This window comes from Vigna angularis, chromosome 8, assembly GCF_016808095.1.
Source record: "Vigna angularis cultivar LongXiaoDou No.4 chromosome 8, ASM1680809v1, whole genome shotgun sequence".
Classification (NCBI taxonomy): domain Eukaryota; kingdom Viridiplantae; phylum Streptophyta; class Magnoliopsida; order Fabales; family Fabaceae; genus Vigna; species Vigna angularis.
The window spans coordinates 5,877,713-5,901,194 of record NC_068977.1 but is presented as its reverse complement, the minus strand read 5'-3'; the positions used below and the strand labels follow the sequence as shown (position 1 = coordinate 5,901,194).

Here is a 23,482-nt window from a genome sequence, read left to right as displayed (position 1 = left end):
TCCCCAAAATTTCCTTCCAGCATTCCTTGAAGTTCTAGCAACTTTCATTACAGCAATATCACCACAGTGGCAAATAGGGGTTATCCCAACTCCCCTAGAAACAACACCGTGTGAGGATTGCGAAAATCCTTTGGTTGTTGCCTTCGAACAGGAAGAACAACTTTGTGATGAAGTCATCCCTAACCTTAAACCTGTGCTTTTAAGTTTTAGAACAACAGTACCACGAATGTCCAACAACCCTAACCTTTGCTTTTAGATTTCAGAACAAATGTAGCACGAATCACCAACAACCCTAACTTTGCTTTTTAATTTGGGAAAAACAACCATGAATCCTTTGCTTTCAGGATGAATCAACAATTCACAGTGCCACCTCAACGAAAAATGTACAGCTCATCAGTTTTGTGCCAGCTGGGCAGCTGTGCCGTTAGTCTTTTTAACGCCGTAACCAAAAAGGACTAACGTGCATCATTTTTGCGAAAAGTAGGATGTTAGTGAACTTTTGAAAAAAAGGAGGACCACTTTGAACAGACCCTACAAAAAGAGGGACCAAAATACGTATTAAACCAAAAAAGTTTTAACCGATAAAAAAAGAAAATTACAAAATTACCCCTATTGCTAAAAGTAATATAAAATTACTTTTGGAATAGCTTAAATTAATTTTAAAAAAACGTTGAAGAATAGTTTATATAAATATTAAAAAGTTAAAATTGACATTAACAAAGGTTGAAATTAATTAAAATTAATTAGGAAGGAAAAAGACAAGGCACATGTACAAAAGCTCATTTTCACTCTTTTGTCTTAATTAATTTAAACCATTGAATGAGTAAATATCTATTAATTTATTCTCACTTAATAAATAGTCTTAAATACAAGTTTTGAATCTAAAAGTTAAAAAAAAAAAATCTGTCTTACTAATGGCAAATCCCTTAACCATGGTCAAACATTTTCAAGAGAGTGAAAGTAATCCTCGAAGATGGTGTCAACTCTACCTTGTGGACTACCATTGGAGCAATCATGAAGCATGGATTGAAGAGTAGTATAGGAATTTAGGCCATCGTATTCGGCCATGTAGTGTAGGTTTGTTTAAGGGTTGTATTAAGGCCTAAGTAGAATAAAATTTTCCTTAAGTTAGACATTCAAACCAAGTGGAAAGTGTGTTCCATGTGTCATGCTTCCATTGGAGAGAAATTACTTTTTAGAAGTGGTCACATGACACCCTAAGAGTGGAGAGAATTTCTTTTTGGTAGTGGCCACATGTCTCTCCACTATTGGAAAAGAATTGCTTTTAGTAGTGACCACATGACACTCTAGGAATTGGCCATTGGACATGTCCTCCCATCATTAGAGAGGATTCGTAGACATTTGTCCACTCCTTAAAAGGCTTCATTTTTGGCCAATGAGAGCAAAGGTGGAAGATCATGCTTTTAGGATTAGAAGAAGACATCCTTGACCTATAAATAGAGGTGTCTCCACCCTTGTATTTTATCTTGGATTTAAGTAATGTTATGCTACCAAATTGTAGCGATACACTTCCTTGGTCAAGACTAGAACAACCATAAAGGTCATTCTAGTCACCTACCTCATGGAGTTGGCCTAACCTCTCTTTGAACCATCAAACTACACTTCATCTTCACCACCTAGCTCAAAACCTTGACCTATCTTCACCACTACCACCATTGCACATCATATTAGTTCATTCCACCACTTTTCCGCAATCATATCCACCATAGGGACCATCACCTTGCATCCTTTTAGGCTTTGACCCAACCTAGTTTAAGGAGGTTGCTATCACTTACTATTGTACTAATAAAGAGAACATGTATTATAAGCATTATTCTATAGAATGAAAATGGAAAGTTATTAAATAATAAAAAGTGAAAACTTTTACTTCAAAGTAAATATCCTACTAATCTAAAGAACCTATCTCAAATTTTAAACATAATAAGGTATATGGGAATCAGTTCCATGCATAAGATAATTGATTCCTCACACATCAAATGACATAATCGGTTCCATAATTCACGGAATTGGTTCCAAAACCTCATAATGTTTATTTCACCCTTCTTGTTTGTCATGATTTGTTGAGAATGAAAAACATTCTCCCATACAAACTTCACTCGTATGTGGGGTATAAACGTAAACGCAAATGTTTCACCCTCAAATCCTCTCCTATATGTGAAGATCTCATTCCTCCTCCATCTCACAAATATTTCCTTTCACTCTCTTGAAATCGTTTGATAGGAACACAATATTTACATACATATTTGTCTCTGGTAATCTCTCCCAATAATGAATCTACAAAAACGAACAAAACCTAAGGAAAATACATATTAATTTCTCTTTTAGCCATATTATTAATTCAAAAATTCAAAAAATATATGTTAATTTAAGTGTATGAGAATATTCTCTCAATCAATTCTCATTTCATACTTAATACTCAAAATCACTTTAAAATAACAAAAACCTATTCCTAAAAACATAAATAAGCCTATTCCGATAGGTAGATGTTTATCACAATCAACTAATCTAAATGCAGTTTAACATAAATAAGCCAAATAATTGTAATTAAGACATGATTGGGGTGTGGTTAAGTCGATGGTAAGTAAAAACTTGTTACAAATAATATGAATATAAAGTAGGTAAGGTAGGTGGGTTATAATAATATACCTTGTACTCTAACATCTATCGACTTAAGCATTAGAGTATTTTCTACATATACACCCCAAACAATTTGAGAAGATTGGAAAATTCTTTACACTAAACAAATAGAAACTAGAAGCAACGTGAAGATCAAAACATCACAGAGTAAGAAGTGTGCAACCAATACTATAGAAATAATTCAAATTTCAAATTTAAAGACTTATGTAAATACTCATTTCTAAAGCATCCATATTAAGACTATAGTCTAATTGCTACATAATATAATACTTTAGAAAATAGTTCTCTACTCAATAATCTCATTTGTTGAATACTCAACTTGTAAACTTAATGATGAAAAAAGGTTCTTTAGCTTTACTAATGAATGAGAATCTTTAAATAAACTTTTATTTGGCAATTAATGTTATTTAATAATAATAATTGTAAAAGAAACACTAATTTTTTAAATGTTGACCAACAATTTTTTTTCTCTCATTAAAGTTTATAAATGCCAATAGTCAAAACTTTATTCCTCAAGTCATGTTATTAGTTTTTCTTCATTTCTTTTCTTATCATTTTTTTAGTATAAGTTTATTCTTTTACTCTCTTTTGAGTTTTTTTTCTAATTCTAAACTTCTCATAAGTTTTTGAAAAAATTCATGAAAAGTTCTTGTTGTATTATGAGAAACCTACATAATATACTTACGGCGTTAAGTATTGTGTCACCTGACATGCTGAGAGTGTTGTTTTAACACACGTGTCATTAAAAGAATGGGTGAATCCTATTATTTTAAATTTTGAATTAAAAAATTAAATTAAAAGAGTGGAAATTCAATTACAGAATGGGCAAAATTGGCAAAGTTGAAAATTCAATTCCAGAAAGCCCCATTCTCTCTACAATTTGGGGAAATTTTGACCTTCTTCTTTTACCTGCTGAGGGGAAGACACAGTCTTCGCCTTCTTCTTTTCTGAAACTGCCTTGGCAAAGGCCTAATTTCCATCTCCATGAATCATCTCGCCTTTTTCTTCTTCTCTAGAATCATCTCAGTGCGCTTCATTTCCATCTCCATGTGCATAGTTTCCATCCCTCGCCATCTCCATCTTCATATGTTCCATCCTCACAAATCCATCTCCTAAAACCTTAATAGCAACCACCATCTCTCTTCTTCCCAAAATTAGAATTAGGGCTAGGGTTTTGATTCAAATTAGGGCTGGATTTCTGATTCCCAACCTTCCCAAAAATCTTGGAGCCAGACTTGGGTTGAGTAGGGGGCATCCTGGTGGGAATTCGAATCCTAAACCCACCAGGAACCCGGAAACCCATTCTTGTACAACCTGTTCAAGCTTCGAGTGTGGCCGTTCTGGTTGATCTCTTGGTACAGATCTTGATCATCGTCATTGTCGTCGTCATCGTTGTCACTATCGAAATTGTGTTCGGGTTTGATAGGAGAGGGACCTTTCTCCATGCAGTCCATGAGCTTAAAGTGAACCCAGGAGGAGTTGAATCGGGCTTTCTGTAATTAAATTTCCACTCTTTTCCCCAATTTCATTTTCATATCGCAGTTGCAGAGAGAACGGGGCTCTGTAATTGAATTTCCAACTTTGTCAATTTTGCCCATTCTGTAATTGAATTTCCACTCTTTTAATTTAATTTTTTAATTCAAAATTTAAAATAATAGGATTCATCCATTCTTTTAATGACATGTGTGTTAAAACAACACTGTCAACATGCCAGGTGACACAATACTTCACGCCGTCTGATCAATTTGACGGAAAGACCCTATTTGATTCAATTTTGCAAAAATAAGGACTCAATTGAGACGCCAAAAAAGAAAGAGTCCTATTTGAAATTCTGGACGAAAATAAAAACCTATTGAGACATTAAACCTTTATAAATATATAACTATTAAATCAATATACAAATATAAAAAGTATTCTTAAGACAGGAAAAAACCAAAAGTATCGAGTGTAAAAAAATACAATAATTTGATTTCTATCTTTTTCAAGCATAAATATATAGTGATTTTTTTTTTCAAGAATCTCAAAGTTTCAAAAGTAATATAATAATAAAGAAAAAAAATATTTTTTTATGTATGATAAATATAAAATCATATTTGTACAGATTAAATATGATTTTAGTGTTTGAACTTTAATCCAAATTTTTAGTGCAAATTTAAAATTTGTATTTGTTCAAAACTTTAAATATATTTTAATTTTCAAAATTTTAAAAAATTTAATATAGTTTTTAATTTAAAAAAATTAATTTAAAGTTAAATTTTAAAAAAATATTTAATTATTTCTAAAATTTGAAAATTAATGTATTAAACTTTCATAAAAATTATAATTTTGCGTTAAATTTGTGAATTAAAAATATATTTAATTTTTTTATTAAATAATAAAATACTGCAACCGCAATATTTATAACTTTGTAGGAATTTTTAAGAATGAAAATATAAACCTTTTACACACTATTTACTGATTAAATAATAAATTAATTAATAAAATAATAAGAAAAAGTCAAGAATTTCTCCTAATGATCCTCCATAAATCAATTTCTCTCGCTAAACTCAAAAATTGGTTTAATACTAAAGTAATTGAACCCTCTGACTCTGACAGACAAATTCTCATCATTCTCTTCCACTACTTTCCGCTACCTTGTCGTTTTGACCATTCCCTCAAACAAAACGCACCTTCTCCCCTTTTCCCCAAACTTCGCCACCCTTTCTCCGCCCAATTTCTCGCGTTTTCGAACCTCGGACGCTATCTCCGGCCACCACAGGTACCCCCTTCGCTTCGGATCTCACGCTCCTACACACGCTTTTCTCTTCTCGCTTCGCCGATCATCGTCGATTTTCTTACATTTACGCCTTCGAATAGGGTTTCGGTGCCGGGTTCTTGATCCCTGGGTTCCGATTTCGTTTCTCTAATTTCGTTTCTCTATTTTCGTTTCCACGTTCTCTCAGTTTTATAACCTGTCGTTTTCTTGATCGTGAATTGAAGCAGCGAGTGAAGAAGGTCGTGGACGATGAGCAACGTGTTCGAGGGATACGAACGCCAATACTGCGAGCTCTCGGCGAATCTTACGAAAAAGTGCACTGCTGCTGGTGCTCTTAATGGAGGTACTGGAAAATTCTAACTTGATTCTTCATTTTTTTTAAAAATTTCCAGCCGTCTTGTGTTGTTGTTTTTTTAATGTATAAATTTAGTTAATTTGCTTGGTTTTAAAGGGTATTTTTGTGTACTGGTATTCCTTTCTTTTGTAGGATATAGTCCAAAAGTTTGAGTTCTTAATTTTGCATTTGTTAAGATATGATTGAAACTCATATATTGTAGAATTCAGTTACATTGCTTTAATTTAGATAATGACATTTAGCATGAATTAGGATCATTTAATTTATTGTTGTGTGTACAGTTAATTTGTCTAGGTCATTTGCTTATTTTGTTTATAGGTTTTTCTTTCTATTTTAGAATATGATCTAAAAATTTACAAGATCTTAGTTTTTCTAAAAAGATATGATCCAACCTCCTTTATTACTGAATTCAGTTACATTGATTGAATTTGGATGATGGCACATATCATGAATTAGGATCGTTTCACTTATTGGTGTGTATAGCTCCTTTGGACTCGTTGTAGCTCTCTCCTGGTAGTTGAAATTCTGTCCAGAAAATTTCTCCTCTCAACAGTTTCCAAGATGTCACAGCTAGTATTGTTTTCCTTTGGTCATGACTAGGGACACTCTTTTATTTGTATCTTCTATATGTCATTTTAGAAATGTCTCATAAATTTTGGAGAGACAACTTCGAAGATCTTGCTAGCGTTTCATAATTGCAATCTTCAATTTCTTCATTTCTTGATGATGTAAGCTGTGTTTTGGAACAGATACTTCAGAACTTGTTTTCTCCCTTCTATGTTTGTTGCTGCATTTCTTTTTTGCACTTTTTGTCAGTTGAATGGGTGCGGGGAGTGCATTCTACAGTATGCATATTAGAATAAAGTGAATTCTTGTACACATTTGGTATGCTAACAGTTTTTTACTCTATAAATATAAATTCTTATGGATCTTAACATATTCATAGAAGATTATCTTAATTCTTGAGTAATGAACTATAGGAATGTCAAACTATTGAAAGTTTTTATCAGGATGAAGTGTTGAATCTTATGTTTATTTTGGAGCAACGCAGATTTCATTATAATTTTTTTGAACTTTCTGTTTATTTTCAGAGCAAAAGAAACAAAAAGTTTCTGACATAAAGACTGGAATTGATGAAGCTGAAGCTTTGGTACTTCTTTTTCTTCTGCATTGGAAAGCTGTATTTATTTTCTCTGTAGTCTGGTTCAGATATGGTTTATTTAATGAATCTGTAGATTCGAAAAATGGACCTCGAGGCAAGAAGTTTGCAGCCAAACGTCAAGGGTGTGCTTCTTGCTAAGTTGCGGGAGTATAAATCAGATCTAAACAATCTTAAAACTGAAGTGAAGAAAATTGTATCTGGTAACTTAAACCCTTCGGCACGGGATGAATTGTTGGAATCAGGCATGGCAGATGCTATGACGGTATGATTAATTTATTTTAGCATCCTCTTTTGATACTTGAAGATGATTAATTTTGTTACGAAGCTATAAGAAGTATGCAATTTCATTATCTTTTCCCTCTGTTTATATATACTTCTCTAGTCAAATCAATGGGTTAAGCAATGCCTTGTTGGTGATATTGCTTTTCCCTTTCAAGCAAGCCATGTACCTCCCTCAGTAGTCATTTTTGTTTCTCTAGGCAATTCAAGTAAAAGTTGAGTTTAGATTACACTGGATCTGTTACACCAATTATCAATTGACGGACTTCTTTGAAGCTATTTGAACACTAGAGATAGCGATGCAATTAAGAACAAATTATGTAGACCAAAATTGTATATGACCCTTATTCATTATTCTTCAACACAGTGTTTATATTATTATTCCATACATTGACTGGGTTGATTATGTATGTACTTGATAATAACCCATCATTTATGAGATGCATCCATCTTATTTTCAAACTAAGCGAATGAAGTTTAGGCAGTATCTTTTCAAACTTCATGAAGAGTACTATACCTTTAATGGTAGATAAATTGTGAAGAGTAGGTTATAATTTTGTTGGCAGATAGTTATTATATATCAAATACAACCTTAATATTAGACCTTTTTAAGGTTAAATACAAGGTTAATTATCAAGAAACGGCCAAGCAATATGTATCCAGTTGACTCTTTCTGAGTATCGGATGACCATAGCAATTTTTATCATATTGATTCTTTGAGTATTGGTTGTTCCATTGCCATGACCAATCTAGTTCATTTTCAAGTACAGTGTAAACTAGTGTATTAACATTTGGCAATATTAGTTTGTTACCCGTGAAATACTAAGATAACTATATACTAATTGAAAATTTGAAATGTTAATGTATTTTTTAGATATTATATTTAACTAATTTAAACCAATTTAAATTATTGATAAGATTCATATTTATCTGATTTATTACTATATTAGGCTAAGCATTAAAGGTTTAATCTGATCATTAATGGATAAATAGATTTTTAATCTAATTAACTTTTCTTCTACTAGATGTTTTGATATTAATAAAATTTGTGGTGAACTGGTGGTGGGACCTCCAAGATTAATATATGTTAGATTATAAATTTGCTGGGCTACATCCAGGGCCAAATTGCATTCCTATTTTCTGATTTCCAGATTTGAATTCAATCTTCATTTCTGAACCAACCCTAAAGCTGACATCAACTTGTAATGCAAATACGTTAGGCATCTGCTGACCAGAGAACAAGATTAATGGTGTCAACTGAGAGGTTGAATAAGACCAGTGATAGAGTTAAGGATAGTAGGAGAACAATGTTGGAAACAGAAGAGCTTGGTGTCTCGATTCTTCAAGATTTGCATTCACAGCGCCAATCTCTATTGCATGCACATAACACGGTAATCTTTTTTCATTCTTGTTAAAAAGATCATATATTTATAATTGTTTTACTATTAGTGACATGGAATTTTTACTTTTCTATTAAAAGGAATTTCAAGTCAAATATAAAATGTTCTTTTCCTTGAGTCAAATGCGTAGTAACAGTAGTGTTAAGACCACAAAAGTACATATCCATTGATCTATTAATGGTTGTATTCCATCATGCAGCTCCATGGAGTAGATGATAACATAGGCAAGAGCAAGAAAATTTTGACCAACATGTCAAGAAGGATGAGCAAGAACAAATGGATTATTGGTGGCATTGTTTTGGTTCTGGTTATTGCGATCATCGTGATCCTGTACTTCAAACTTTCTAAATAGCCAATCACAGACTTTTCCTTGTAATGGTCATAAAGGTCACTAAGATACAATGATTACTATTATTTCCCATTGTGCCCCCTCCTCGTCTGATTGTGATTTGTGAGTGTTTTTGGTCAAAGATGATGCATTGTGCAGTGTTGCATACAGCTTCATACTGTGTTAGCTTCTTTCAATGTATGTATCTCTCTAATGATGGGTTTGGCATGTATGGAGTATTGATTTTGATTTATTTTATGGTCAGTTGTTGCATGATTTTAATCATGAAACCAAATTTTGTGTGGTTATGGTCTTCAAATATAGACTAATTTTGGTTCTAATCCATTGGAGTAAAGTATGCAACTACAATTTTACCATCCTGTATAATAAAAACTTCAGAACTATTACGGAAGTTTAATTAGAAGGATGATGTGAAATGTGAATGGAAACAATGTTAAATAATCATCATGCGTATTAATTGCCTAAAGGATATATGTTCTCCCTTAATTTGATTTATCAAAATGAATTTCTTATTTTTGCATCAGATTTTCTTTTTAATTTAAGATAGAATTAAATTTGTTCCCATCTATAATTTAATCAAAATAAATATTTTGGTAAAGGGAAAAAGAAATATTCTTTAAACAATAAAACAATTTTTATTTTTTGCTATTCATTAACTTAATCAATAGATTAGATTAAAATTCAGTAAAATGACGATATATATTCCATATAATCCAAACTATTCTAATCGAATTGAATACGATTAAAACTGTTTTAACCATACATTATTATAATTATTGCACCTAATTTTGTTGGCTGAATTTCCTTAATTTTGGTTTAAAATCTAAATATTTTGAATGAAATTGACGAGAGAGCGAGTATGCATATAATTTCCTTTGCCTTAACTCCGGTCATTGTAATAGTATGGTATGAGATGGTCACACTCACTCATCAGACATCACTGTCCTGTCTTCTTCCGTTCTATTCTCCGGAGATGCGCCCGCGCCTCTGCCCTTCGTCCCGGCAAGCAGCTCCACGCTGCCGCCACCGTTGCCGGCCTCCTATCCTCCCCCTCCCACTTCCTCCTTAACGCCCTCCTGCACCTCTATGCTGCTTGCTCTCTCCCCCTCCACGCGCAGAAACTGTTCGACCAAATTCCCCAAACTCACAAGGACTCTGTGGACTACACCGCCCTCATCCGCTGCTCCTACCCCCAAGATTCGCTCCGTTTCTTCCTCGAAATGCGCCAACGCGCCCTCCCCGTGGATGGGGTCACGCTAATCTGTGCTCTTGGCGCGTGTGCCAGGCTTGAGGAGGACAACCCCGTGGCTCAGATGCACGTGGGTGTGGTGAAATTCGGGTTTTTGAGGCACACCAAGGTGTGCAATGCTGTGATGGATGGTTATGTTAAATGTGGACTTTTGGGTGAGGCTAGAAGGGTGTTTGAGGAGATTGAGGAACCCAGTATTGTTTCTTGGACTGTGGTGTTGGGAGGTGTAGTGAAATGGGAGGGCGTGGAGAGTGGGAGAGTGGTGTTTGATGGAATGCCTGAGAGAAATGAGGTTGCTTGGACTGTTATGATAAAGGGTTATGTTGGAAATGGCTTTACAAAGGAAGCTTTTATGCTTCTCAGAGAAATGGTTTTTGGTAATCAACATGGGTTGGGTCTAGCAGAAGGATCTAGTCTCTCACAACGTGGTGAACCGAAGTTTAAATCTCCTTTGAGAGAGGTAACCACAGATAGTGCCAGGCAATGGCTTGAAGAAGATAAAGAGCGGGTTTTTGATAACCAAGATGCATTTTGTCATGTGGAAAGAGCTAGCCTCCTACGATGTAGCGAATCAAGAATTGAATTTTCGCGGGAAAAGATGTCTACTTGTAGTATTCGACAATATGTTGAACATGATTGCTTTCGTAGAAAGATACTTATGGAAAACCAAAACGAAAAGGGGATGGGTTATTGTTGTGGATTTGGGTTGAATTGGGTTACTTTGTGTTCTGTTTTATCTGCTTGCTCTCAGTCTGGCGATGTGAGTGTGGGAAGGTGGGTTCATTGTTATGCTGTTAAGGCTATGGGGTGGGATTTGGGTGTTATGGTGGGGACAAGTTTGGTTGACATGTATGCCAAATGTGGGAGGGTAAGTGCTGCGTTGATGGTGTTTAGGCACATGCCACGGAGAAATGTGGTGGCATGGAATGCCATACTTGGTGGGTTGGCCATGCATGGGATGGGGAAAGTTGTAGTTGAGATGTTCGATTTCATGGTGGAAGAGGTGAAGCCTGATGCTGTGACTTTCATGGCTTTGTTATGTGCTTGCAGCCATTCGGGTCTCGTTCAACAGGGTTGGCAGTGTTTTCATGATATGGAGTCTGTTTATCGGGTGCGACGGGAAATAGAGCATTATGCTTGCATGGTAGATCTTCTTGGTCGAGCTGGACTGTTGGAAGAAGCTCATGTTTTCGTGAGGAAGATGCCAATTCCTCCAAATGAAGTTGTTTTGGGGTCCCTTTTGGGTGCTTGTTATGCACACGGTAAGTTGAACCTGGGGGAGAAGATTATGAGGGAATTGGTTCAGATGGATCCCCTCAACACAGAATATCATATCCTGCTTTCAAACATGTTTGCATTGAGTGGGAAAGCAGACAAGGCAAATTCCCTTAGAAAGGTTCTTAAGAATAGGGGTATCAAAAAGGTGCCAGGAATGAGTTCTATATATGTTGATGGCCAACTTCATCGGTTCATTGCTGGGGATAAATCTCACCCAAGAACTGCAAATATTTACATGAAGCTTGATGACATGATTTGCAAGCTGAGGTTGGCTGGCTATGTTCCCAACACGAATTGTCAAGTGTTGTTTGGTTGTTCCAATGGGGATGATTGCATGGAAGCATTGGAGGAGGTAGAACAAGTGTTGTTCACTCATAGTGAGAAGCTTGCACTTTGTTTTGGCCTAATGACCACACCACTCGGTTCTCCCCTCTGTATTTTCAAGAACCTGAGGATATGCCAGGACTGTCATTCTGCTATTAAGATTGCTTCTCATGTATATAAACGTGAAATTGTTGTTCGAGATCGTTATCGTTTTCATAGTTTCAAGCAAGGCTCTTGTTCTTGCTCTGACTATTGGTGAATTACACTTTTAACTTGAAGCCACCATTTGGATCAGGAAATTTAAGTCTTATCGATCAGGACTAAGAATGACAGTTTCTGGGCAATGTTTTCTGTAATTTTGTCAATGATATGTTATACATATTTTTATAATTTTCTATTTCTTTCTTTCTTTGAATAAAATATTTTTATTGAATAATTTTTTATCAATACAAAATAGTTCAACAAACTTATAATTTTTAGAAAATATTAAAACAAAACAGGTTGATGGTAAGAAACAGATTCGAAATCATACATCAAATCCATTTTCAAATTTTAATATCTCTCATAATTAACTTTAAACTGATATCAACTAAGTGTAGGGTAAAGATAAATTCAACTGGGGATGTAGCTCAAATGGTAGAGCGCTCGCTTTGCATGCGAGAGGCACGGGGTTCGATCCCCCGCATCTCCAATTTTTTGTAATTATTATAAACAAGACCAACGTGTTGAAAATTTGACAAATGTATATCATATTTTTGTTCAATGTTTTTCAAAACATATAATTTATTTTAAAGCTTCAATTTCGCTTAATTAACATGCAGCTTTCAGCAGTTGGTATATAATACATATGTTGAAACACTTATATTAAATATAAATAAGAAATAATACAATGAGTTTATTCACAATCTAAAATTAATTTAAATACTTATTGTATGGTATAGCCCAGGTCCGAATGGTCAACACTAGGAATCGTTCGGTCCAAACTGCTATATCAATGTCGGGTCATAATTGAGCTAGTATTTAAGATATTATTATTAGGTCACAAGTCCAACAAACGGTTAAAATAACCAAAGATATCTCATTAGAGATATTTATAACCATATTTCATTAGAGATATTTATAACCAAAGATGTCTGGTTGAAGATATTGATAAAATCATTTATGAGTAACTGACCGAATCTTCAGGTAAGTTTGTTTTTATTCGATTATGTACTTATAAATACAACAGCAGGGCCAAAAGCCATGTACGTTCCATTGAGGGTCTACTCACACTCAACTCATATCCTCAAATATTCAAATAGTGATAAGCATTCACTAAATATTCAATCAAGAGCCAATGCTCTTCAATCACACGCCTAACTTGGGCGTCAGAGTACCTTTTGCATGTACCTCCCTCCTCTGTCAAGGAGGCAACCGAGCGGTCAGACTGTGAAAGTCGAGCGGTCCAGGCAAAAGGAGTAGATAGAGCACGTGATTCAAGCGTTGGAAAGGTTAGTGTCTTGGTCCCATAAAATCCCTACCGAAACATTTTGGCGTCCACCGTGAGACCGAGAGCAAGCAGACAAAGCCTAGATGGTGACCACAAGGAGTATGGACGAGCAACAGAATACCAGAGATCTGATAGAACAAATGCAAGAACAGATGCAGTCTCAAGCACGAGCCATGCAAGAACAACTGCAAGCTCAAACGCGAGCTCAGAAGGAGATGCAGCGAAAGCATGAAGAAGAGATCGCAATGCTAAGAACTGAGCAGGATTGTCGGGTACAATCCGAGCAACACTCGGCGTCGTTAGCCCAATGGGGTCATAATGGTGAAAATAACCATGGAACCCGTCATAACCAGGAGCAGTCTCACCACACCGACCCGAACAATAATACCAATTCGAACGGTAATCTGAATGGGAATCCGAACGGCAGCCAAGGAAGAAGAGAGCCACCACCTCTGTAGACCGTAAGACCGATCGGTCTACTGCCCTTCATGGCAGCAATCATGTAGGCACTCATTCCAGATAAAGCTCCACCCACATTTGACAAGTATGATGGCTCAACTGATCTGGATGATCACATGAGAGCATTCATCAACGCAATGACATTTTACTCCAACAATGACCCAGTCTTGTGTAGAGCCTTTTCATTGTCACTCAAGGGAGAGGCGTTGTCGTGGTACAACACTCTTCCTCCAAATACAGTAGATTGTTTTTCCACTGTACAAACCCTTTTTGGGAGGCAGTATGCATCAAGTCGAATACAGGAGGAGTTAACGCCCGCGGAACTGGTAAATACCAAACATGAGAAAGATGAATCTTTGAAAGCCTTTATGAAGAGGTACAACGATATCGCTCGACGAGTCAAGGATGTCAATCATACTTTCATCATCAGCAATTTGCCTTCCTGCCTGAGGTTAAGATCCTTTGTTGAAAACTTATATGCACGTCCTCCTAAAACTATGGACGAGCTCCAAGAAAGGGTGGTTGAGTTTATTCGTATTGAAGATATAAGATGCTCGAGGAATGCGAACGGGAACAAAAAGGAAGGAAAACAACCGTTCAACAATAACGAGAAAAGTGAAGGTCCTCCTTAGAGGGATTCCGTCCGAACGCCTAGGTATGATCATTACACCACCCTTAATGCACCCAGGACAAAGGTTCTTGAGGAAGCCCTCAGTACCGAACTTCTTACCGTACGAAAAAAGCATACTCCCAAGAATGTCGATGAGAGAAATACCTGCCGGTTTCATCTGAACCGTGGTCACACCACAGAGGAGTGCTACGCATTGAAGGATGAAATAGAAAGACTCGTTCGAGCAGGCCACCTCCAAAAATATGTAAAACAGGAGAGCGGCCGAATAAGAAGCCCCGGGCGGTCATATCAGAGGGACGACCGAGGTTAGAGTCATTATCGTAGCCACAGTCGCAGTCATGAGCATGACCTCTTGGTCCGTGGGTGTATAGATACCATTTCTCGAGGTTTTGCTGGAGCAGGTGCATCATCCTCCGTCCACAAAAAACACCAAAGGAATTTGAAAACAGTGCACGTGGTGGAGAGAAAGCCCCAATCCTGGCCACCCATTACCTTTACTGATGCTGACTTTCATACTCCGGACCTTGATCAGGATGATCCCATGGTCATCACAGCCGAGATAGCTCGGTACAGTATCACCAAGATCTTGATTAACCAAGGCAGCTCGATCAATATCCTGTACTGGAAGACATTCCTGAGAATGAATTTGTCCGCGGATGTAATAGCCCCATTTAATGAACAAACTATGAGTTTTTCAGGGGAAAGAGTCGATACTCGTGGATATTTAGATTTGAAGACTCGGCTTGGAATGGGCGAAGAAGTGAAAGAGCTCATAATAAGATTCTTATTAGCAGAAATGCTACGACCCTGTTTGAACGCCTTCGGAGATGTGGTTTCCACTCCTCATTTGACCATGAAGTTTCCATCCGGCAAAGGAATCATATGTATTGTGCGGGCGGATCAACGAACAGCTCGAAAATGCTACATCGATAGCTTAAAAGTCATACCTTTCATTCCCCCTGAAAAGAATAGAGAAGCAGAAACAACTACAGGATAATCTCGACACCTTGTCAAAGGAATTCATTGGCTTGAGTTACTTAATGGGAAAGCTGGCCCTAACACTCGGAAAACGATTCATCTCAAAATTTACTTCAGTCGAAACAATTATTATCACGTTTTATTTCAATTTTTTAAAACATAGACTTTTATTGTTTAAATTCTTTTGTTAGAATAAATAATATCGAACAATTTTTGTTTAATCAGGTGATCAAGAACCTGGTCATTCGACCTTACAGGTACTCGGGCACTCGGCCTTAGATGTTCGACACCTTCGACCTCAACTGCTCGGTCATTCGGCCTTACAGGTACTCGGCCACTTAGCCTCACAAATGTTCGGCCCCTTCGGCCTCAACTGCTCGGCCATTCGGCCTCACAAGTATTCGGTCTTATAGATATTCGGTCACTTGGCCTCACAAATGCTTGGCCAATCGGCCTCACAGGTATTCTGCCATTGGGTCTCATAGGCATTCAACCATTCGGCCTCAAATATCCGATGTACTGACTTCTTGATCAAACGAGAGCTTACCATCGAAAGAAACCTAGGGACATTCTCCAGGAACCCCTACTCTAGGGAATGTTCTCTAGGAACCCCTAGGTCGTAAAACCGAGTGGTGAAGGCAGTCCCCGATGGACGGTCACTCTCGTCCACTAGGAAGTTCTCCGTAACTTCTAGGTCGTAAAACCGAGCGGTGAAGGCAGTCCCTGATGGGCAGTCACTCTCGTCCACTAGGATGTTCTCCGTAACTCCTAGGTCGTAAAACCGAGCGGTGAAGGCAGTTCCCGATGGATGATCACTCTCATCCACTAGGAAGTTCTCCGTAACTCCTAGGTCGTAAAACCGAGCGGTGAAGGCAGTCCCCGATGGACGATCACTCTCGTCCACTAGGAAGTTCTCCGTAACTCCTAGGTCGTAAAACTAAACAGTAAAGCCCGTTCACTAGGAAGAATTCCTAGCTCAAAGCCGAGAAGTAAAGCCCTCTAACTAGGACGTTCTCCAGGAACTCCTAGTGCCAAACTAAACGGTCGAACCACTATAAACTTTGAGCAACTGCTCAGTGAGGAACGTTCTCCGTGAACTCTCACTCAAGTTTCATTGATCTACGAAATCTTCTAAGTTAACCCCTAGAGTCTGCCATCACCCAAGGAGAAATGAAAGCTTAAGGAGCATCGAACACAACCTCCCCAAATACCTCATCATAAGTCCTATAGTTAACTAGGGTTAACTTGGACTTGGGAGGCATATGTATGGTATAGGCCCAGGTCCGAACGGTCAACACTGGGAACCGTTCGGTCCAAATCGCTATATCAATGTCGGGTCATAATTGGGCCAACATTTAAGATATTATTATTAGGCCACAGGTCTAGCAAACGGTTAAAATAACCAAAGATATGTCATTAGAGATATTCATAACCAAAGATATCTGGTTGAAGATATTGATAAAATCATTTATGAGGAACTGACCGAATCTTCAGGTAAGTTTGTTTTTATTTGATTATGTACTTATAAATACAACAGGGCCAAAAGTCAGGTACGTTCCATTGAGGGTCTACTCACACTAAACTCATATCCTCAAATATTCAAATAGTGATAATCATTTACTAAATATTCAATCAAGAGCCAAGGCTATTCAATCACACGCCTAACTTGGGCGTCAGAGTGCCTTTTGCAGGTACCTTCCCCCTCTGTCAAGGAAGCAACCGAGCGGTCAGACTGTGAAAGCCGAACGGTCTAGGCAGAAGGAGTAGGTGAAGCACGTGATTCAAGCTTTGGAAAGGTTGGTGTCTCGATCCCATAAAATCTCTACCGAAACACTTATATTGTACGGGGTTGTGGGAAGGTATAGGCTACTACCACACAAAAAATTGTCCTTGGAAATTTTACTTTAATAACGTGTAATCTCATATGTAGTATAATTATTCATTTTCTTGTGGGAACATGTGACATATTAACACTTTTAAAATAAAATAATTAATTTAAAATTTAATTGGTATTTTGATCTTAGGAGATTTATTTAATATGATTTTTTTTATTTTTTTTCAATTTATTAATTAAAATTGATTCAATGCCTGGTAAGTTGGTGTTAACATGTTTTTGAAAGTAATATTAGTTTTATCCTACTCACCTTATTATTCTTTAAAACTAAAACAATAATTTCATGAAATTTGTCAATGTTTGATTTATGCCTCGAAAGAGCTTCTTATTAATTTACAAAGTCAATATAATTTTAGTGCGGGTAATTTTCTTCAAACAAAATCTCTCTCTATATATAATTCATATTTAGGAGAGAAAAAAATTAAATTCTTATATCTACTTCTAGTTCTAATAGGTTTGTAGAATTTAATCATTTATTAAATTTTAATTGTAGAAAAAACATTAAAATTAATAAATTTTAAACATTTAAATAGAGATAACTTTGAGCTAACTCAACTTCCCACACGAATTTGAGTAAAGTTGAATTGACAAAAATTAAATTCTTTAAATGTGAGTTAAACTAAACACGATTTATTTAATCTGCAACGATTTCGAACAAGATTGAAGGTGTATTGATATGTAATCCACCAACCACAATCATCTCTATTAGTTTTTTATCATCTTTTCCTAAGTTTTACTTTTTTTATAAGTCTTTTATTATAATTATAAATATTAAATTTTTAAACAGTAGAATGTTGTTAATAATATTTAAATAATTTTGATATTTGATTTATTTATTTTTACATAGATAAGTTATGTAAATTGATATTTTAGTTTTTAACTACTATTTTTTAATAATATTTAATGAAATAGATAATGATTTGTAATGCTATAAAATAATAAATAAAGTAAATATACTTTGATTATACTAAATATAAAATAAGTAAAAACAAAATATCCTTAAGTACTTCAATTAACTAATTCACAAACTCACAATAAATCTAACTGAATTATAAAATTTATGTTTCACACAAAATAAGTCAAAAATAATATATTTTTAGTTTAATAGGTCAACTGAGAAATTCATAGAAAGTGGAAAGACAGGTGTATGCATTTGAATGAAGGATCGGTTTTTGACGGTAGTATATAAGTGAAAGTTTCAAAATTTTGCTCCATTCTCTGCATGCACTATCTCTCTCCCAAAAGTTCTGATATCTTCTTTTCTCCTCCTTCTCTCTAAAAATCTCTCATCTTACTTCATCTACTTTCTAATCAGACCAAATTTAAGTCATCTCGGAGTCCAAAACAACCTTTTCACCCAATCAAAGTCCTGTTTAGAGCTGGTAAGTTTCTATTTCTTGAGTTCTTGTGAAATTCCAAAACTTTTGACACATGCAAGTCAATTTTCTAGTTGCATGTATTCATCCACTTCCTCTTCCCATTTTTGATCATAAATATGATCTTTTGGTGGGTTTATTCTTATGAATCGGTAAATTTTAGGTTCTTAGGAATTCTGGTGGTAATCGGGTTCTGCTGTGTTTATAGTTCGGTTCGGTAAAAAATGTAAGGGAAGCTAGTTAATTTAATTGCTTGATTTACGATGTATGAAATTGATGTTTGATGGTACTGCATGTGTGTGAAACTGAATGATTATGTGTTCGGTATTGTTATTAAAGACTATTAAGTGTTGTAATTATGTTGATTGTGATTCTGCATAAGTCTGGTTCAGTGGCCGAGTGATATTGGGAGGAAGTGTCGTAGTAAAAATGGAGATTGTGTGTTCAGTATGAGTTTGATCTGTATGAGAAATGTTTAGATATTCTTTAGAAGTGTATAGGTTTGGATATATAAATTGGGAGGATTAGAAGTTAAGAAGAATGAAAGAAATTGGTAAAGATTTGGTGTTGATCATAATTCTGCAATTATTTTGCAGAATTATGCAGTTCACTGAGGGTCCTTCGTTGGTCGTTCGACCTTCTCCTTGTGTTCGGTCTTAACTAAGTTCTGCTTATGTGAAACTTCAGTTAATGACTGATCGGTCTTGTACTGGTAGTTGATTTTAAAATAGTGTTTGGTCTAGTGTCAATATGGGTATTCGATCTTAACTATGTTCGGTCTCTTATGGGCCGTACCAGTTAATGACCGTTCGGTTTGAGTTGGTGTTCATCTTACTATATCGTTCGATTATACTGTTGTACCGTTTGGTTCTACACTAGAGTTCGACCCTTAGTGTAGCTCGACTTCCTTTTAGAATTTGGTCTACATTAATACTCGGTTTTCGTTGGGGGTGTTTGGTTTAATAGTATTTATTTTGGCCCTGGTGTAGAATTGGAATAGTATAGTATTATATCTCACTTCTAGTAGTCGGTCACTAAGCATGTTCGGCCACTTCTTCAACATTATCTAGTATGGACCGTTAGGTCCTAGACAGTGAAAGATCGTTTGGTCTTACACTAAGTGTTTGATTTTAGTTATAAGCATTTGTTCTAACCTCTAAGTGTCCGTTTAACATAGTGTTTGCATCTCAAATCATATTTGGCTCAGGTTAAGCCTTATGCTTTCAATTGACCGTTTGGTCATATTCATGGGTGGTAGTAGTCATCGTTCGGTTTGATATTAATAATAAGTTTTCGATCTGTAAAGGATTATGGTTATATTGTATTGTGAGTGTTTACAGTGTTTAAATGTATTATGCATGAGAAATAATGTTGATATTGTAATCTGGCATGAGATTTTTAAAGGTAGATATGAAAGAGAATTCCAAGGAGGAATGTCTCGGTGGTCGGTTTTTCAAGGTAATAGTATGGTATGAATATGGATAGTGAAATCCACGGTGTTCATCTTGACATTCTAATGGTTACCAAATCTCAAGTAGAGATGGGTAATTCAGGTCGTGAGATTAGCAGGAGGTTCTAGTCTAAGGGAGAAGACCTTAGGTGAGGTATAATGGGCTAACCTCGTGTGGCAGCTGATGGGTTTCCAGTTATTACACCCACGAGTGCACGAACGGCCATAACTACATATTCATACCAGTTCGGACAGTTAAAGTAGAGGGGTCGGTCAATATGTTTGTATGTGTTTTATGCATATGTATAAGTGTTGGAATTGTTTATTGAATTGTAAGTTAACCTGATTGCTAAATTACACTAGCTTACCCTACTTTTATGTTTTTGCCATGGTTACCGTTTAGTTTATCCTTTGCAATGATCATCCGATGGATGTGAGCAGAAGTTTAGTACAGACCGTTCGATCTTGTATATAGTTTTGAGTAAAATAGGTCTCTGATTCAAAGTTTTAAATTTTATAGATATTTTGAGATAACTGTATTAGTAACTCTTTATTACTAAGTGAATAACTGATCTAACATATCAATTTATGTAAATATTATATTATGTAGTTTATACTATATTTTGAGATGTTACACAATCCATAAGGAATCGGAAAACTCACTTTTTAGTCTCTTTAATTTAAGTAATCAATATGACGAATATATATATATATATATATATATATATATATATATATATATATATATATATATATATATATATATCCATACTAATGATATATTAGCAAAAGATTAAAGTTTCATAATTTTAAAAGCTAGAAAATAAAAGATGTAATTGAAGTATTATACGGGATAAAATTGCGTGTTCACACGAACAAAAAGTATTTACGCCAAAATTAAAATTAATACGAAATAGAAAATAAAAACAAAAACATGTTAGGAAGAAAACAAAACAAAACAAAAACGCGTTGTGAATGTGATTTGTTAAAACCACACGCAATATCTATGTATCTGCCGACACGTCTTGGACCATTTGGTATATATCCATGTTCTTTGTTTATTATCCAACGATTATATCACAAATATTTAGACAAAATCAACTAATTAAATTTCTTGCTTGCCAAACTGTATTAAGTAAGAAAAAACAGAGTTAATCAATTATATATATTCATTTAATTACATATAATTTTTTATTTAATTTTTAAAATAGTTATTATAAAACTTAATACATAATAAATTATGATTAAATGATAATACCAAATTATTTTATTATTTTAGTATATGACAATTTTTCTTTGAAAGTACCTACCAAAATATGTTGCTTGTATGCTTGAACTTGAGGGAAAGAAAAACAAAAGGACTATCACTAAATAAGTATTTCATTTCATTTGAACTCTTAAGTTGTTCTAACAAAATAATCGTATTCTGATTTGTTAAAATAAGAAATGAGAAAAGAAATTCAATTTAATAGAGTAATTTTAATAGCATATTTACTTATTTTATTGAAAAATGATTTGGAAAAAATAATCCATGCATATGTACAAAGTGCAGACTGAAAATGTTGAAAGCTAGACAGAGAAATCTGAATCTCTCTTTTTCCTTTACAGAGAGATTCATGACAGTTTATCAGAATTACAAAGATAGAACACTAAGTTTATACAGAAATCTTCTTGTTCTTGTTTATCTTGAACTTGTTATAATCTTGCAGTAATCTACCATGGAATTCCTTCTTCATTTCATCCCACACTGTTTTGAAAACCTGTTAATCAATTGATTAATCAACAACACCTCCTAAAAATATTTAATTCAATTCATAATTCATATTAAAGATTGGAATCATTTTCTTAATTGATCAAAATCTTAAACGTAAATCTAACCAGCTCTATGGCATTATGCAAGACGCTTTCAGGAATGAAAGCTGTTGCTGGAGAAACACAAAATGCTATCTCCATGTCCATCTGATTCTTGAGCCAACTATATTTTCCCTTCCTTTCTGGGTATATGGTGCCTCTAACATCAAGGTTTATCTGGTAAGGGTCCTTGTAAAGGGCACTCAGACCCTCTAGCTTCCACCTTGTCTGCATTTCAATAAACTTCCACATAAATACTTACAGAAGAAGAACAAGAAAATATCTAACAAGAATAAATCAAGCCAAAATTAGTTTATCAGAAACTTTTTAATCAAAAGAAGTAGATTTTAAACCTAACTCAACCTGTAAGTTAAAGTCAGTATTATATATTATAAATTAGTCTTCTTTCTAGTACATTTGAAATTTCGAACGACAATAATAATGTTTATAACTTAATTGAAAAGTTGATCTAAATCTTGTTTCTTTTGTTTGTAAGTACTTTTTGAGAAGAAGTTGATCTAGAAAAGGGCTTACAAAGTGAAGCTCAAGAACTTTGGTGACATGATGAGGAATGTGAGGGGGATAATCTTCCCCTTTAGACTTGAATGTTAATCTCACATCTGCTACTGGTTTCACACTCAGAAATAGGCATTGTATGGTAGGCATGTTTATCCTCCATTCTTCCTGCATACATGTATAACACCATAAACACTTTCTCATCATCATCACTCAAATCCATTTTTCCATCTCATTCATGTTTCTTACATTGTTTTTTCAAAAGTTCATCTGAAATGAAACTTGTCCAAGTACCTCATTTATCTGTATAGTTGTTCCTTTGTCACCAGAAAACACAGCTCTCAGAACTCTGTGCTTGTCATCCATGTATTGATCAAAGGAAGCCTGCAAAGAACATTGCCACTTTCCTGTTAGATTCTTCATGAAAGTTTTTGTTGAATTTTTTAATGTTGTCCTAGCTGAACATTAAAAATACTGATATATTATTTTAAAATATATACCAAATTCAGTATCTATTAATATATTTTAAAGATACAGGAGAAACATAGTACAGAAAAACCCAACAAAAAAAAATTAAAAATTCATGTTCATATAGTTGTGAGAATATATATGTCACCCCAGGAAGTTCATGAAAAGGAACATTGGCATTGCTTCTGAAACTGAATGAAGAACTTTTCTCACTCCTAATAATGGAGTTTGATGGTGCTGCTGGCTTTGGATGGCAATGGCTCTGCAACTTCTTCAGCAATTGATGCTGGCAAGGAACCATGAAAAGGGTTGCCATAACAATGATGACTTCACACAATGAATGAATAAATGAAGCTTTATATATATATATATATATATATATATATATATATATATATATATATATATATATATCAGATGATGTCTCTTCAACACAGCAAAGTATTCTCTATTTTACACTCTTTGCCTTTGTTGATGTGTGTACACACATAATGGTATTTAAGTACATGGAGTGGTTTCAATTTGTCTACCTAACTTTAGTAGGAATGGATATTTATATAT

The 23,482-nt window shown here is 35.0% G+C and overlaps 3 protein-coding genes and 1 non-coding gene across 6 annotated transcripts; 3 read left to right on the top strand and 1 right to left on the bottom strand.

Moving 5' to 3' along the window:
- Positions 1-5,223: 5,223 nt before the first annotated feature.
- Positions 5,224-9,219, top strand: LOC108343772 (vesicle transport v-SNARE 13). 3 transcript variants are annotated; one of them, XM_017582147.2, is made up of 6 exons: positions 5,224-5,416; positions 5,641-5,756; positions 6,860-6,918; positions 7,004-7,192; positions 8,430-8,600; positions 8,809-9,219. In XM_017582147.2, the coding sequence occupies exons 2-6, from the start codon at positions 5,663-5,665 to the stop codon at positions 8,959-8,961; spliced, it is 666 nt and encodes a 221-aa protein (XP_017437636.1). In that variant the 5' UTR covers positions 5,224-5,416; positions 5,641-5,662; the 3' UTR covers positions 8,962-9,219. The 3 variants fall into 3 exon arrangements, with proteins under 3 accessions (XP_017437636.1, XP_052723039.1, XP_052723040.1); XM_052867079.1 differs by having other exon boundaries at positions 5,227-5,416; positions 5,638-5,756; XM_052867080.1 differs by having other exon boundaries at positions 5,412-5,543.
- Positions 9,220-9,649: 430 nt separating this feature from the next.
- Positions 9,650-12,165, top strand: LOC108344814 (pentatricopeptide repeat-containing protein At5g15340, mitochondrial). The gene has a single exon (XM_017583316.2). The coding sequence runs from the start codon at positions 9,867-9,869 to the stop codon at positions 12,066-12,068; it is 2,202 nt and encodes a 733-aa protein (XP_017438805.1). The 5' UTR covers positions 9,650-9,866; the 3' UTR covers positions 12,069-12,165.
- A 262-nt stretch (positions 12,166-12,427) lies between these two features.
- Positions 12,428-12,500, top strand: TRNAA-UGC (transfer RNA alanine (anticodon UGC)). Its single transcript has one exon. It is a non-coding gene; the product is annotated as a tRNA-Ala (tRNA).
- A 9,060-nt stretch (positions 12,501-21,560) lies between these two features.
- On the bottom strand, positions 21,561-23,279 carry LOC108345208 (uncharacterized). Its single transcript, XM_017583787.2, has 5 exons — positions 23,070-23,279; positions 22,748-22,837; positions 22,472-22,621; positions 21,965-22,165; positions 21,561-21,846 (listed from the first exon to the last, which is right to left on the bottom strand). Exons 1-5 carry the CDS (start codon positions 23,235-23,237, stop codon positions 21,742-21,744), a joined length of 714 nt encoding a protein of 237 aa, XP_017439276.1. The 5' UTR covers positions 23,238-23,279; the 3' UTR covers positions 21,561-21,741.
- Between the last annotated feature and the right edge of the window lie 203 nt (positions 23,280-23,482).